Source organism: Bidens hawaiensis, unplaced genomic scaffold (genome assembly GCF_021521415.1).
Source record: "Bidens hawaiensis isolate Kalapana, Puna unplaced genomic scaffold, B.hawaiensis_p1.1 tig00073061_1, whole genome shotgun sequence".
NCBI classification, from domain to species: domain Eukaryota; kingdom Viridiplantae; phylum Streptophyta; class Magnoliopsida; order Asterales; family Asteraceae; genus Bidens; species Bidens hawaiensis.
The window spans coordinates 20,570-38,403 of record NW_027502731.1 but is presented as its reverse complement, the minus strand read 5'-3'; the positions used below and the strand labels follow the sequence as shown (position 1 = coordinate 38,403).

General features: G+C 32.2%; 1 protein-coding gene across 1 annotated transcript; it reads left to right on the top strand.

Moving 5' to 3' along the window:
• The first annotated feature begins 3,763 nt into the window (after positions 1–3,763).
• LOC143606120 (transcription factor MYB11-like) lies at positions 3,764–17,366 on the top strand. The gene is made up of 3 exons (XM_077081996.1): positions 3,764–3,944; positions 4,023–4,152; positions 16,666–17,366. The coding sequence occupies exons 1-3, from the start codon at positions 3,812–3,814 to the stop codon at positions 17,348–17,350; spliced, it is 948 nt and encodes a 315-aa protein (XP_076938111.1). The 5' UTR covers positions 3,764–3,811; the 3' UTR covers positions 17,351–17,366.
• The last annotated feature ends 468 nt before the right edge of the window (positions 17,367–17,834 follow it).

Here is a 17,834-nt window from a genome sequence, read left to right as displayed (position 1 = left end):
AGACTTGCACATTAGATTTGTAAATTAATAAAAACTATTTTCCACACGTCCCAAAATTACAAAATCACTCTTTAGAAACTATACTCGACCTACAAAATCATAGAATTAATAATCACTTCCAAACACATCATTAACATCAAGTTACAGTCGATTTAACATGCAATTATGATTCTGTCCAGCATCAGTTTTCACCAAACTTCTACAAAATAACAAATCTATGAACAATTAACCATGCATGCAACCTTAACTCATCAATAATCTATCTTTAACATTTAGGGTTTATGGTTAATATGCTTAATGATGCAAATAATTGATAAAATAGATTAGATAAGGTGTTTAATTTACCTAGCTAGCAACCTTGGATCTTCAACAACTTGTAATTAATCTTGTATGTATGTGTGTGTGTTTATTCTCGGCCGATCAAGGGAGAGGGGAGGGGGTGTGGGGCTGCCGTCGCAAGAGGGAGAGGGGGGGAGAGTTAGGGTTTTGTGTTAATTATATGTATACATATTATTACTTAATATACATGTTACACTTTGCACCCTCAACTCCTAATTAGTCTCATTCTAGCATAAAACATCAATCACCTCCATAATATGATGACATACATGCAAGAACAAATTTACACATATAAATGTCACACATAATTATATCAAGTACTTGTTTATAATATTTATTGTTTGTTCACCAACGGTTTGAGTCGACTCGTGTGTGTTTCGCTGAAACGCTGAAAGACTACTTGTGTAATGATTGTCATGTGTCATTTAACTCTAATTAAATGCAATGAGGTATGCATTAACTGGAATGACATAGTTCGTGTGATCTTGAGTTTGAATTAACGGAGTTTGGATTAACGGAGTTAACCTGAAATTGACGAGTGTCACATTAACTTTTGTAACTCCTTAGACATAGCTTGATTGAGACTTGTATTTTGCGTAATGCCTTGGTTAGTGTCTAAGGATACATTATTGTAATTGTTACCTCTCGGTTGACTAAAGGATGGTATCCTAGAAGAATATCCAGGATAGGGTGTCTCAGCCATGGCAGTTGGTCCACCATAAGCGATAGTTTTCATAGGAATAATGTCTCCTTCATGTACATCTGAAGGTCTTTGGTGTTGGATTTCTAAGGATCCCTGACTTTGCATAACGGATCATTGCGGCTGATAGTTGGAGGGTCCTTGATGAAACATTCCTAAGGATCCTGATTGAAAGAAAGAGGATCCTTGCTATGGAAAGATAGAGGATCCTTGTTGAAAGATGCCTAAGGATCTTGGTTGAAGGATAGAGGATCCTTGAGCATGTTGGGCCATGGATCCTGGTTGAAAAATAGAGGATCCTTGAACTACTTGAACACGTTGGGCCATAGATCCTAGAGTGGTGAAATCTAGCATCTTAGGCACCAAGGGAATTTGATCATCCGCTGGCCTTTTTGCTTTCTTAATGTTTTCAATCTCACGCAGGATACTCTGGTTAGTCTTGTTCGGCTACTCCATATAAGCCTTAACCTGTGAAAATAAAGCAAAAATATCATTGTTAGTGGTTACCGTAGGAGTGGCAGCAGAGGATTTTGATCCTTGGAAGACTGGAGTTTGTGTCTTGCTACCAGTAACATTGGTCCTTTGCAATCGTGCGGGGGAGGAGGCATCGGTAAGGAGATTTTGGATGAAAGAGAAACTGATGGTGGCATAGTGGTTAAAGCAGAGGCTTGTTGATAGGCCATTGGTTATGGTATTGGTTGAAAAGGTTGGAAATTGGTGAGAATTCTTTTGGATTGAAGCACCACTTGCCCCACAGTGGGCGCCAAATTGTTTTGGTCAAAAATCGGATTCAAGGATAATGTAACCAAATTAGTTTTGTGAGGTAGAGTGCTTGAAAAACAATAGTGATTATACGGATTAAAATGGAAATGAACACAGTGATTTTGTTACGATGAAAAGCCCTTGATCAGTAAGAAATCGTCGGCATAAAAACTCCGGGTGATGACAATTTTGTATCACCGATATTATTAGTAAAAAAAATTATCGTAATACAAAGTGAGAGCGAAGGCAGTGATTACAAGAGAAAAATGTTAAGTGTGTATGTGTGTGTGTGTGTTACAGGTGTCTATCGCGTCCCTATTTTACTTCCATAGCCTCATTATATAGATAAAATATAATAACTGAAATCCTTATTTTTTAGCCTCTAATCAAGCCCATTTCTTCCACGTAGCGTTACATGCTTTGACCACGTTGTTTAATCACTCTGATGGCGAAATAATAGGTTGGACTTAGTCATTAGCCGTTTTAACTTCGTTAATATTAATATCATAAAGAGAACAATCGTTAGTAATCAATAATAAGTACTGAGGATCCCTGATTCTGACAAGATCTGGAACACATGCTAAGGATAACTAATCCAGAACATATGTCAGGATAATACATCCACAACGTCAAATTTCCAAGCCCTAACACTACTCACGCTACAGTAGCACTCTCTGTACTCTAGACTTTTTCATCACTAGGTATTGAGTTGCAACACATTTTTCTTATCAATAAATTGAGGCAAGGAGATAATTTTACCCTCCCGAGGTTTTTTCCGTAGATCCTACTAAAGATCAAAGGTTTTTCCTCGCTAAATCGCTGAGTCATTTACTACGTTATATACACATTTGCAATATTGTGAAGAACACGCTACCTCACTTACAAAGTTTGATCATTAAATTGCCTAGGTAATTTTTGACCAAAACATTTATGTACGCCCTTTGTTGGGCTTTTAGACAATTTCTCTTTCTTTCTTTAAGATATTGGCAACTTGGATGAATGGGTCCTCTTTTGAATTAAGTCCAAATCATCTTCTTTTACTTTCCTGCATCTTCACTGATCTTTTGTCTTTTAACACTATGCTTTGATAGTTAACATTAGGATTTTGATTGCCCATGCTTTTGTTTAATTTTGTGGTAGTGTCATTCAAAGAAATAAAAATGAACAAATAATAACAAAGTTAGAGTAAGTTTACATGTACTTTAACAAATTATCATACATTGTTGGTTGTTTGTAAACATGTATATCATCTTCTAAAGCTATATATATTAACATAACCAATCAAACATTAATTAATTCCTCATTATACAAAGATCAGTGGTTATAATTTGCACTTATTTAGAACAATTCCTACATATTCCTGAATAAATATACTTGTCTGAATCTGAAAGTCTCTAAAGTCACTACCAAACAACCATCAGTGATCTAATTAACAAGTTAACATCACTAATTCAAGTTTCAAAAATTAGCATTAGTAATTCAACAATTCAATTTTCAAAAAATTAGCATTAGTAATTCAACAATTCAAGTTTCAACAAATTCACATCACTAAATTTTTCTAGTTTACCATTTTTAATTTATATTTCATTTCCTCTTTAATTCATACTTCCACTTTCATTTTTTAATTTTTTTGATTTGTGAGTTGGTGTATATATAGATACAAATCAAGTGTTTGTATACTTCATGACTTATATAATCTTTTCTTTGTATACCCACATTCTTTTTCTCTTGAGAGGTGCTTGGCTAATGGCTAGGTATTATATACATCTTAATAAATGTTATAAATATGTTCCATATATACATTTATATTAAATGTAAATAGTTGTAAGGAAAATAAATCAGCATTATAACAAGTTGTGTGTAAAGTGTACCCACCCTGACATTTTCTTTCTTTTGTACACCACTATAAATCTAACAACAGCAACTAAATTTTATGTACCTTTCAAACCCTCAACCCCCACCTCTTTCTTCTCTCCCAAACTAGCTTTTCTTGATCAAAAAGCTGCATAAATGGGAAGATCTCCTTGTTGCGAAAAGGTAGGGCTAAAGAGGGGAAGATGGACAGCCGAAGAAGATGAAATACTGACTAACTACATTCAGTCCAATGGGGAAGGTTCTTGGAAGTCTTTACCTAAAAATGCTGGTTAGTTTACATATTAATTACATTATAGGTTTAATCATATTTCATACAATCGCTGAGTAATCCGAAAATTCTTGAAAGGGTTGTTGAGGTGCGGAAAAAGTTGTCGATTGCGATGGATAAACTACTTAAGAGGAGACTTGAAAAGAGGTAATATAAGCCCAGAAGAGGATGAAATGATTGTTATGTTACATAAAGCCTTTGGGAACAGGTTTGTTAAATCCTCCGTTAATGAGATTAGGGTTGCATGTTTCTTTCACAAATTGTTAATTTCTAGATGCAGCTTTTGGACCGTCAGTACATATACATAAAGATAGCTTTTAGAAAATGACACTGAAGTCCCCCCCTCAATAACTTACCCACGTGAAAGAGATAAATAAAATATTTATAAAAGTATTGAACGTTTCATGTTTCATAGCATAAATATAAACCATAGTTTGTTCCACGAAGATAAAGAAATAATTAAATAATGTGACATAATTAGAAGAAAAGGGTTTATGATCTCAAGAGTTAGGTGAAGACTATCATCTAGAGGTGACCTTATTGTGTGATTATTGGCTTCAATTCTTTCATTGACGATGGTCTAAAGTTTAGAGTTAGGTGACTACTATAATCTAGAGATTACCTTACTTGTTTCAATTCTTACGCATTGAATATGGTCTAAAGCTTAACTAGTATATAGTTACCTATGGATTGTTTGGTAGCTCTTATGGATTCCATTAAGAGGAAAACTCAAATCTAAGTGCTTAACAATCGGTCGTTCGTCCCTCAATATTTTCTGAATCCGTAGGAAAAATTTTCTGGCTACACCGTTGGCTGCCAGTGAACAGCTGGTCAAAGATAAAGTGTATTTGGTTTACTAAAAGGACACATTTAATGGTTTATGTAGTCTCTTAACGATTAAGTTTTAAAGACATGTTTAATGATTTATAGACTGTCTCTTAATCGGTCAGGTCTCTTAATAATTCAGCACAAGATTGACGTATAACCCCTAACCTGGTAAATCCGTAAATAGCTCTATTACTATACAAAATACTTGATTATTTATCAGTCCAAATAAAATATAGGTCAAACTAATAAAATCTGAACATTTACAAAAATGCGTTTGTAATTTGTCATTTTTGTTTACATTATATATGCTGAAATAAAATGTATGTAGTTTGATACTAATTGAAAGATTTATGATTATATTTGAAAAGTAATTAAGATTTATTATATATTTAAATACTTTAAAATTAATTATTGTTTACAAATAAAGTAATATATAGTAAAATTGCCCGCGTTATACTGCGAGAATTCAAGCACTATTAGTTTGTTTCGTCAGAGACTGATACAACACCAACATTCATAAAACTTATGAAACATAAAAAAATTCATTTATTATTCCATGTTATATAGGTTTTAGAATTGAGTATCTTTATGAAAACAGCTAGCTTATATATCTATAGGATAATCATAAGGTGAATAATGATATACAAAGAAAAACTTAATATAGAAAGAGAAGAAAATAACTCAGGCAATCGAACCCGGGTAGGATGTGAGATGTGAATGCGACTATACATTAATTAGAAAAGGAGGGGAATGTTTTATTTTCTTTGCAGCCACATTCTTCCAACCTAGCCCAACCATCACCCGGTTACTCAAAAAATCAGTGCCAAGTTAAAACAGTAGTTTGAAAGTTGTACCAGTAGTTTGGGAGTTGTACGGTATGTAACAAAAATAGTAAAAATGATGAATAGTAAAAAGTATGAGTGCAACGACTTCTTTTTTTTTTTATATAGGGTTATGACAAAATAAAAACCCATTTAATTCAGAAAACTCTAGAAAATCTTTAATCATATATTTTTAATTAAAGTTTGAAACAAGTGATTCTTAATTAAAGTTAATAAAAATGTAAAAGTAAAATTATATTTTTTTTATTCTGAAAAATATGTTTAAAAGTTAAAAAATTATTAAAAAAAAGTTTCAAAATAATTTTTTTTGTTTTTCAATGATTTGTATTAAATGTAACAACATGTATTACATATGTAAAAAACAAAAACAAAAATAACGATGTTACATAAGGTTTTCAAGAGTTTTCTCAACTTAAATGAGTTTTCTCAACTCAAATGACCGATTCTATACGTGCCCTATATATAATATATAACAATACAAATATTAAAATGAGACCATATGCATTACATATACAAGACGGGTGTCCACGCGATTCAGCGGGAAAAGCATACTTTTGTAATCACGCAACAAGTTTATGTGTGCTCATTGTTCGGTTTGAAATCGTTAAAACCATTCAAATCGGTCGTTGGTTTGATTTTACGGTTGATTTTTTCTTTTACTTTGGTTAGCCGATTCAATTTTCAACGGGTTGGTTTCGGTTTTCGATAACAAAAAAGTGTTACTAACGGTTTGGCTCCGTATTTAATTTAAAAACCATCAAAATCAGACAGCAAATATCTATACGTAAAAAAATGTTTTTTAACTGAAAAAATAGCAATATCATACTTAAATTAAATATAATAAAATGTGTAATGTTTTTAAAAAAACTATTAATGTATGAAATGGTTATGACCGTTTAAAAATCGTGAAGAAGTTGTGTTAAATTGAAAATAAAGAGTGTACAGGTAAAATATTAAGGGTCATAGTTTTAAGTAGACGAATTGGATTTAATAATCCTAACTTAATGCAGTTGGCTGATAATAATCCTAACTTAAAATATAGTTGTCACCGGTCCAATTTTCACACTGTTTATTTTCATTGGAACTTTGTTAAAAAAACTTAACGACATTAAGTTTTTTTCCAAATTTTAAATTAATGTTTTAGAGCTTTTGATCAGAATGAGAATACGAATCGATTGACGTAAAATTTACCTCGAAATGTTGCTCTAAACAGCTTGAGTTTTATTAGTTATAGTTTACACACCGAAATTGAAGCATCCTTTAGTCGTTTGGACCACCGTTTTGAGGTAGTTTTCATCAGTCGACTTGTATCATCATTCCGAACGAAAGCCCTAAAACATTAATTTGAAATTTGGAAAAAACTTAACGTCGTTAAAAATTTTTTAATGATGGTCTAATGAAAATAAACAGTTTGAAAGTTGAGACCGATGACAGTTATTTTCTAAGTTAGAATTATTATGGCCAACTGTATTAAGTTAGGATTATTGAAATCCAATTTACCTTTTAAGTATTGTTTAAATTTATAAAAGATGATTAAAATTTTATTGTAACTATTTTTAATAAATAAATATTACACGTGATATTTATATGTTTCAATACCATATTGTACTTTTCAACACTTGCGTGAATCTTACCTTATGTATTAAATTCTATATTTTTACTAAAAGAAGGAGGCGTCTTAATATAACACATGATTATGCGCACACACTATGACCACGTGCATTAACCCTAACAACATGAAAGAGACACTTTACCTACACGTTTCAATTCTTTGGCTGCAATTCTGCATCCAACTTTGCAAAGTTATTATCCTCTTAAGTTCAAAATAAATCGAGAATTATAGAAGTAAAAGGAGCAATCAATTAATACTATGTACACACTGTCAATCTATACGAATCTTTACCAAAAAAATCTTATATAATACTTTCTGGTTGTTCCTTACTCCATCTTAAATTATCAGATTGTTTGATTTGTGACGTGAGACTTCTCATGCGGTATTTGACCTGAATTCGTGGGTGTGGGTCTCACCAAACTCGAATAGTCCTTAAATGTGTAACATCTCATTTATTTGTGAAACATTTTCCTAATCAAACAATAATTTTCGCGGATAATAGGTCTCACCAAATCCGGGTAGCCCTTAAACATGTTTTAACATCCCGTTTATTTGTGAAATAGCATCTTACTCATCAAACAATAATTTTTACAGGTCATGGGTCTCACAAAACCTAGATAACCCCCAAACAGGTTATAACATCTTACTTATTTGTGAAACTTTTTTTTCATCAAACCCTAATTTAATTTCTCTAGCCTACATATTCTCCCTCACTGGTTTATCCCATCCATTAACGGTCAACTTTCGATTACCACCATCCATCGTCAACTTCCCCACTCATGCATCAACTGCCATCGTCACCTACAATAACCACCATTTTTCAAAAGACAAACAATTGTGTTCAAATTTGTTTGTTTCAAAGAAATCAACATGTTCGTGTTCGTTTATATTCGTTCGTAATAAATCTAAAAAAATCTGCATATCTTATTGAAAAGGCTCAAACGTTAAAAAATATAATGAACGTAACAAACAAATATATACGCATTAAATTAAAATAAAACAAATAATACAAAACATAAATAGTATGATGACTAAAAACAAAAACCTAAATAAACCTCTTTAACATAGGGGGCTCAAACTAATAATATTATAATATATAGAATACAAAAAAGGAAATTTATATAAGTTTTAAAAGTTTAAATAATTATAACTTCTAAACATATGGTACAATATTTTAAAATTAGATTTTTTTCAGCACATGCGAGTTATCATATCATTTTGAAGGAGAAATTGTTCTTAAATAATCACAACTATTTTCTATTAGCAAATATCAGTTTCAATTTCACTCTTCGTTGATGGTAATCCCAACTAAAGGTGTATTTTTTACCAAAGGTCCACGACTAACGGCGTTAATCCATTGTTTTGATGCTTATGTGGCACGCATAGCTGTCAATAAACATCTATGTGGTAATAATCATCTTTTACTTTTTAAGAAAATTGGTTTTAAATAATCTCAATTATGATGCATTGGCAAATAGTAGTCCCAACTAAGGATGAGCATATTCGGTACCGGTAACGAACCGATACCATAGTAGCGAATCGGTACTAAGCTTTGAGTTTTCCGTACCAGTTTGGTTCAGTATCGGTTGCAACACGATTCAGGATGGTACCGGTATTCCCGAATTTTGCACAAAGTACCGGTAACGAACCGATACCGGTACCAAATATTTGGAATTTTTAGGATCTGGATATTTGAGATAGATACCAGACGGTACTGGTACCATCCCGAGTTCATCCCAAGTCCCAACTAAAGGTGTAAATTTTTAACGATCCACTAAGCATGTCATGTAAGAAACAAATTAACTATCCGTTAATCACAGACCATTAGACACCTATAGTTGGGACTGCCAGCCGCCAAGTGTGAAGTTGGGACTATTATTTTCCAATATGGTATAGTTGGGATTATTTAAAACATTTTTTCCTTTTTCAAGCATCTATTAGAGGTATTCAAAGTCGGATATCCAAACATTTCGGATAGCGGATATCTGAATTTGTATCCGAAATTTCGTATATCCGGAATTGCGGATATCCGTTCGGATAGTGAAATGGATATCCGAACTTTGACACCCTAAACAAGATTGAACCAAATTTAGCACAAATTAAGCAGAGAAATAAAAAAAAGTTCGGGAGGAAGATAGATAGAAGAGGAAGGTTTCAGTGTGGCGGAGATAGAAAAGGAGGTTGTGACCTACCAACGTTGTTCCTATAAACAACGTTCACCACAACCCAACAACCATCATGAAGATTAGAAGGTGTTTTCGAATTTTAATCTGGGCTATTTATTGATGGTTTCGAATTTGGATTGGGTTATTCAAGGATGGAGAAATGTGATTGTGATGGTGGTAACCGGTGAAGTTATAACAACTTGTTCAATGGTTGATGGAGGAGTTTGGATGGTGAAGGTGGTCGATACGAGATAGAGATTGGGGTCTGAGTATTTGAAAATGATTTTAGGTTTTACTTTATTTTCCAAACTAACTAGCTAACAAAGCTTCAAATTTAAATAACTTCACTAATATGCAATATTTATTAACTTTAAAAATAGATAACCTGGATATCTGAAACATTTGAAAATGTTAAAAATCACTATCAGAATCTAAAAGTTTGGATATTCGAGATTCAGCTGTATTTTCAGATAGTTTGGATTTGGATTTCTGATAAATAGGATTGAAATAGAAATTTTTTAACACCCCTATTAGTTGTAGGAAAACTGTTCACAAAATGAAATAAAACTGAAAATTTTATTAAATAATAAAGCATATTATAATACATAAATAAAAAAAGAAAATTACAAGATAGAAACCAAAATACAAACAGATTGTAAAGAAATAATAAAACGAGAAACATGGTGACTGAGGCACGTGTAAAACATGTTTCCTTTAAAACATATTTCGGCCCATTCAGGTGAACCCGTCCGTCTCCTGTACAACAGTCACATCAGGAAGTACTGCCGCTATTAGCCTAGCACCTGAAAATATACATGAAACAATAGTGCGTAAAACTGAGAAGTCTGGAAATTCCTTTGGAGTTGTGTGTGATGTATTGTACATAAGGTTTTTCCTTATGTTAAAAAAACACACAAACCTCTATTTATAAGGTTTTCAAGGTTACATAAAGAGTTTAGACTAATTCAATACATAATTGAAATTTCCCATTCAATGTCATTGAATTGCAAAGAGTCTCTTCTAGACTAATCTAACCAATCAAGCATAACTTCTTACACCGTTTAAGTTTCATCACACAAACTTAAAGATTTGATATCTCATTCATCTAAAGTTTATTATTAAATAACATTTATATTAATGACAAATATAATTATTATTTCATAATTTTCAACATAACTCTACTCGTTAATTTTTTTAATTACAGTTATTTTATCACCAATATGAGTATCTATTGTTAGGGGGGAGGGGGTGGTAGTATTCTCCTCACACACCACACCCAATGGTGATGTGCCACATCACCAACCCTAAATCAATCACATTTTGATGGAATTTGGTAGGGGTGGTGGTATGGTGTGGTGTGATAGGAATTTTTTTGTTTTTTTTTTTTGCAACTTAATAAATAAAAACAATATTTTACTAGAACTTAAAACATAAAAACAATAGTTTACTAGAACATAATTCAACTTAAAAATTAGAATTAAAAAATAAAAGTTACAATAAACGTCAACTTCTCGTTTGAATTCGGAAATTCCAAACCTAAAGAATCTATAAGCTCAATTAGATCTCATCTCAACCGATGGTGAATATCTTCATTCCGCAAGTCTAATTGCACATCATCGGGAACTGGAACTTGAGTAGGAGGTCCGGTACCCAATCTGGAGAAATTGCATTTCCATCTTCTTTTATTAACATATTGTGTAATATGATGCATGTATATACGTAGCTAGAGATCGTGGCTTTTGTCATTGCACGAACCGGTCGACTAAGTGTGCACCATCTACCCTTTAAAACACCGAAAGCTCTCTCGACATCTTTTCTTGCCGATTCTTGCAACTTCTTGAAGCGCCGTAAAACTTCGTTGCGGATGTGATTTTAGAAGCGCCGTAAAACTTTGTTTGCCTCTTGCTTCGTAAGATTCTTGAAACCATTCTTCGTTTGCTTCGACGTCGGCTACAATCTTTAAACATAATGATTTCGGCAAACGAAAGCGTTCCCTAAACGTCTCGTCATTGTATTTCGGTTCCTCCACAAAATAGTCGTTCATTAGCACTTTGTGGGCATGTATACGATCACGCTCCACCATTTTTTTCTTTGGACGGCTCGGGCCTTCAAGTTCGTTATATAACAATGGGAACCATTCGAGAATGGCATCGTCCGAAGACGAAGAGCTATCGGTGTCTAAGGGAACCAAGTATCTCGGAAATTCCATATTTTTGTGTTGTGAATGAAGGGGAAGATTGAGAGTGTTTTGAGTTGGATTTGGTTATGTTTTGGTTTTGGTTTTATATTGGTTTTTTTTATTTAGCCCCCCCACCCAACGGCTCCCTCCCCAACGGTCATATACCTCGATTTCCACCCCCACACTTGCGTGATGGCTATCACGCACAACCCCCCCCCCCCCACCCCACCCCACCCATCACGGGTGATGGGGGACCGGCAGCGGTGTGCAAATAGCCATCACGCGTGATCCGGCCTCCTCACGCACCAGCCCGCCTCCCCTTATATAAAATGTTTTAAATAATTACATTTTAATTGTGCTCCTAGTTAATTGGTTAGTGCCTTTTTTCCATCAAATACAATATTACAAATCATCAACCTAAGTGTCCCCGTTGCATTGCGCATGCATCTCTCTAATGTTTATATATATATATAATATGATAATGATATTCTGAAAACTAAAAAAGTTTTGGATTACGTACTATACATATATGTCACACTCCAACTAATGACGGATTATACATCATGGCACGAATGAATTTTAATAGCACATGACACTAATTAATGTTGTAATATATTCAGTTAACCATATTCTAAAATGTCACATAGAAATTAAATAACATAACAAAACGATCATGGAATGAAAGTATTTATTTGTTTTAGTATTCTAGGTCTTTATCGGTACTACGTGAAACTTCAACTTGACTAAATCATCATACTTGTATACCTGTATCATGTATAAAATAAAATTATAACTAAAAATTGTTGGTGAGCAATCTCGGTTAATATAAAGATAAAAACTAGTATTGATACCCCATGCTGCACCGGGGATGTCAAACTATTAAGAAACGTAATCGCTCAATCAACACACAAAAACTATTATAATAAATATTGAATCACGCACGCTCGTTGCGCCGTGCTAACGCGCAAAAGTTACACCGCAACGTTAAGCATAACGCGACCGTAAAAATGAGGGAAAAATGACATAAAAACGTTCAACCAGTGTTTATCTGCAAAATTTAGATCGAAGTTTAAACAAAAAATTTGTAAAAGATGAAAAGTATACAGGCACACCCATTGAATGCGCAAAATTACACCAAAACATAAAACACACACACACACACACACACACACACACACACACACACACATATATATAGGGGAGGGTTAACCTACAATAATAGGTTATCGTACATTAGGTACGCGAGACCCTGCACCACCCGATCCTAATTGCAATTAAAACTACGCGGTGACATAACTGAAATTAAATCGAAAAATACTTCTCGCACAACAGATCGTCATTTGCTGCAAGCCTTCAACCATGATCAAATCATCCACAACACTAAAGCATAATCAATATCGATAAACCCATTATCGCTATAGTTTAATAATTTTCAAATTGATCAAAAATTGTTGATTTAATCAATTGAATTGATGTGTAAGAGGCTTTAGAATCATCAATCGATTATGAAATTCAGAATAATACACTTAATTGAGTTATGATTAGGGTTCACGTTTAAACGTTCTGCACAAAACTTTAAACATTCTAGACCTTTTGTACAGAACTTTTAAAATTTTTGTATGGAACTTCTAAATTTTTTGTATAGAACTTCTAAAGTAAAAAAGTTTAGACCAAAATGAACATCGAAAATGAACAAAAAGTTTAAACGTTCTGACCAAAATGAACACTAAAAATGAACAAAAAGTTTAAACGTTTAACTAATACGTCCTGACCATAACTACAAATTTAAAAGTTCTGACCAAAATGAACACTAAAATGAACAAAAAGTTTAAACGTTCAACTAATATATTCTGACCAAAACCACAAGTTTAAACGTTCTAACCAAAATGAACACCAAAATGACACAAAAAGTTTATACGTTCAACTAATACGTTCTGACCAAAACCACAAGTTTAAACGTTTAACACGTTCAAATAATTAATAGATTGAAGCTTTCAATTGATGATCAATTGGATCAATTTCAAAGTTAATTGATCAATTCTCATAGATTTTGATTATCATGTACAAGTATATGATGTTTTGTGCGAAACACTGTGAAACAGCAGACGATGGCTGTGAATGAAAATTGATTATGTTTCGGATCTTGGTATGCAATTTAGGAGTCGATGTATGATCGTGGTTGATGAGCAAAGGATTTAATTAGGAACATAATAGGATTTGAAGAAAATTACAATATTGCCACCGCGTGTTTTCATAAATCGATGATCCAGACACTCGCGTACCTATTGTACGATAAGGGATTATTATATTGGATCTTTATATATATATAAGAGTAAGTTAGTTGAAAGGGTTGTTAAACAGGAAAAAAGAGACGCAAAATCAAAAAGTAATTTGTCACAAGTTTGTAAATAATAAAAAGTATAGGGTTTGAAAGTTTAAAAAGAAAACTAAAAACCACCGACACAAAAGGGTACACCAAATTAAGCATGTGTTACAATCAACATTGCATAACAATGCTGCTAATTATATATATATATAATTTGAAAAGTTGCAATCTAACATGTCAAATGTGATATTCATAGTATACATGATTAAACAAGTAGTTGTGTGTGATGAACCTTAGATGATAGTTACCCGACCCCAAAGGTGAAGATTATATATAGTTACTCGACCCGAAGGCCAAGATTTAGATAACCGGTTTCAATACATGGATCTATTATCGTTATCGTCGGCTTAAACAAGTTAATGATCACACTAGATAAATAGATTAAGATATCATACAAACACCACACATAAGTCTTAACACATAGCTAATGAGAGCACATATCATAGAATTTAGATTTGCAATAGTATGTGTAAATCGATAATTGAGATTGATGTAAATGTTAATAAGATTATAAGATGTAAGGTACACCCCAAAACTTATAGTAAATGTAAAAGGATTAGTCACTTTGATTATAAGGATGATATTCACAATATTTTGAACGAGTTGAACAAACGGTTCGACGAAACTCAATATACTATCCTAAACAAGTATCTAGACGTACTAAATTTAATGACTAAACTATATGAAACGTAAAACCAAAATTTGGGATTTAGGGTTCAAATATTAAATTTGGATACTTGATTAGAACTTTGATATAAATTGCTTTTTAATTATATTTATAGATACATTAACAATAAAAAAAAAACAAGACGCTCTCACTTAATTTAAACGAAAATTATAGAATGAGATTTAACGACCGAATCGAACGGTCTATAATAACCATTTTGATATTTACAATAAAAAGAATTTATAAATTTATCTAAGATCTATATAGCAGTTAACCAAATAATAATTAAAGTCTTCACTATACAACTTCAATTTATTTATATCATTATATATTCTCATCTTCTTTCACAATTCATACTCTAAAACCTTAATCCCTAAACTGAGCGATTAAATCCCTTTTTCATAAGCAGTTGCCAGAGAGATTTCATAAGCATAAATTAATTACCCTGAATGATGCCATAATTAATTACCCGGCGACTAGCCATTGTGAACGGGAAATTCGGGTGAGGGTGGGTGATTGGGTAAAGTTTTAGAAAGTTGCACCAGAGGTCCCTGTTGTTTAAAATGTAACAAAAATTTTATAAAAGTGAAAAAAACTAGTTTAAAATTTATTAAATGATTTTATAAATATCTTTATAATATTTAATAAATTTTAATAAATGTTAACGAACTAGGTGACCTGTTACTAAAGTAATAAATATATAATAACAATAAACAAGGGTGAGTTAGCATAGAATAATTGTTTAATAAACATAAGGTACGCGAATACGTTTAAGGTTAAAAAAACAAAAAATGTTCAAGTCAAATTTCAAACCCTAAAACGTTCAAGGTTAAAACCTAATACATTCAAGGTTAAAACATAAAACGTTCAAACTTCAAACCTAATACTTTCAAGGTTAAAAACTCACTATTGTCATATCAAAAGTTGATTCTACTAAAGATCCATATGTGTTTATTTGAATGAATTGATGATTAATTGCATCAGTTTCAAAGTTTAATTGATCAATTTCAGAAGTTTAATTAATCAATTGCTAAAACAAACCTGTGAAACAAGGGGAGCGGCGTTCGTGTTTTTTCGATGAGTTGTTGGACACTCGTTGTCAACGTGGTGATGGTGCATATGTGCAGTAATTTTATTGTATATATACAAATATAATGGTGTTTTATTACATATAATTTAACACAATTGCATTATACAATTCACATTATTGAATATACGCAAATACAACACTATTTCTTGTATGTTTGTTGCATGCAATGCATACTAATACATATATGTGATACAACACTAATGCACGTATGCAATATATCGATTTTTTAACACTATTGCACATACGCAATACAAACAATTGCGTATATACTATTCAACACTATTACACATAAAAGATACACACTATTGTATATATGTAATATTAAAAAAGCCAATGTATTGCATATGTGCACTGTAACAATTGTTTTATTTATTTTTATTTTAATTTTTTTTCTAATGAAAAATGATAACATATAAGAAGGATGAAAGAAAAGAAATAAAAATACTTTTTTTATTTAATTAAAAATATTCTTTTATTAGTTTTTATAGTTAGTTCTCCCTTTAAGGAGGAATTCTCTGTTGATCATCTCCCTATATATAAAAAAGTATATTTTCCTAAGAAGTGTAGAAAGTGTGGTTTCATCATTAAATTTGATAAAACACATCGCACAATAAACACACCACAACTAAAATAAAATACACCGCACAATAAACACAATTTCTATATCCACCATCAGATCAACATATCTAACGCTCTATATTACTTCTTACACTTCTAATTTTAACATCACTATATATATATATATATATATATATTTTAACATCACTATATATATATATATTAAGAAACGCATAATGCATTAATCCGTGTATGTTGATAAATTGTGATACTTATGAAGGTCGCATAACCATCATTTTTCTCTCTCTCCTCGTTAGTTATTTATATCTTTTCAATTTATAAACATGAAAGTTTAATTATATTACTCAAAGGATTCCTTGAATTTCTTATGTAGGTGGTCAATGATAGCTAGTCATCTACCCGGTCGAACAGATAATGAGATTAAAAACCACTGGAACTCTCGTCTAAGTCGCCAGAGTTATCGTTTCTTCACGAATAAAAACAAGTCAAAAGCATCGATAGACATAAGCACCTTGGTTTCTCAAAAGAAGCGAAGAGTCGGTCGTGTAAGCCGTAGTGTCGCCAAAAAGTATAACCAGGATAAGTTTTTAAAGAATAACAAGTCACTTTCTTTATCAACCGCCAAAAAATTAAGTCCACCAACGATGATGGACAAACAAGTCGATATGGACAAGGAGGATTGCTCAATTGTTGTCACAAAACATGTGAACGAATGTCAAGTTGATGATAATGTTATCAATGATGAGTTGGAGTTGGAAAACTGGCTACAAATGGATACAAATGATTTATTTAACACCGATCATTTTTTAAATGGCGAAGCTATTGACACCGATGGGGTTTCAAGCACCCTTGATGAAGATCAGATAAAACAACGGTTGATGGACCTCGATGCTGAAAATCCGGAGAAAAATGAAAGCTTGAACTTGGATTCTTTAAAAACAATGGAAGTATGTTACAATGAAGCTGAATGGGATATGGAGTTTGGTTTTACAGGTTTTAACATGTGTGATGAAGAAAATGACATGTTGATTTCGCTATGGGAAGGTGGCATTCCTTAAACACGCCAACATTTAGGTTATATGCAGCCGTTCATTCCTTATGCAGTAATAATAAAAATAAAAATATATGCACTTGGTCTTTGGGTTGCTTCTTTAAACGATCCATATAGCTTGTTTTTCTCTAGTTTCTCTTTCGGTTAATTTATTTATCAAGAATCGAGACGTGGACTCATCAGTTATCAAAGATCTGTGATTTATTTGCTAAAAAAAGTAGTAAGATTAATATTGCCTTTTTATTTTTTTAAAGAAATGGTTTCTTGTAACAGGGTGCATGCATGGTAGGCGTTTCGCCCTTTAATTAAAAGTATGTTTGAGATTGAGTTTTTAAAACTGTTTATTGGCTTATTTGTTTTTTTAAAAAGCCATTTTGAAAAACTAGATTTGAGGCTTTTAGAAAACTGATTTTTAACTTTTTCAAAAAACTAAAATAAAAAAAAAAATTTGTGATTGTCAAACACTTTTTAACTTCTTGGCTTTTTGAAAA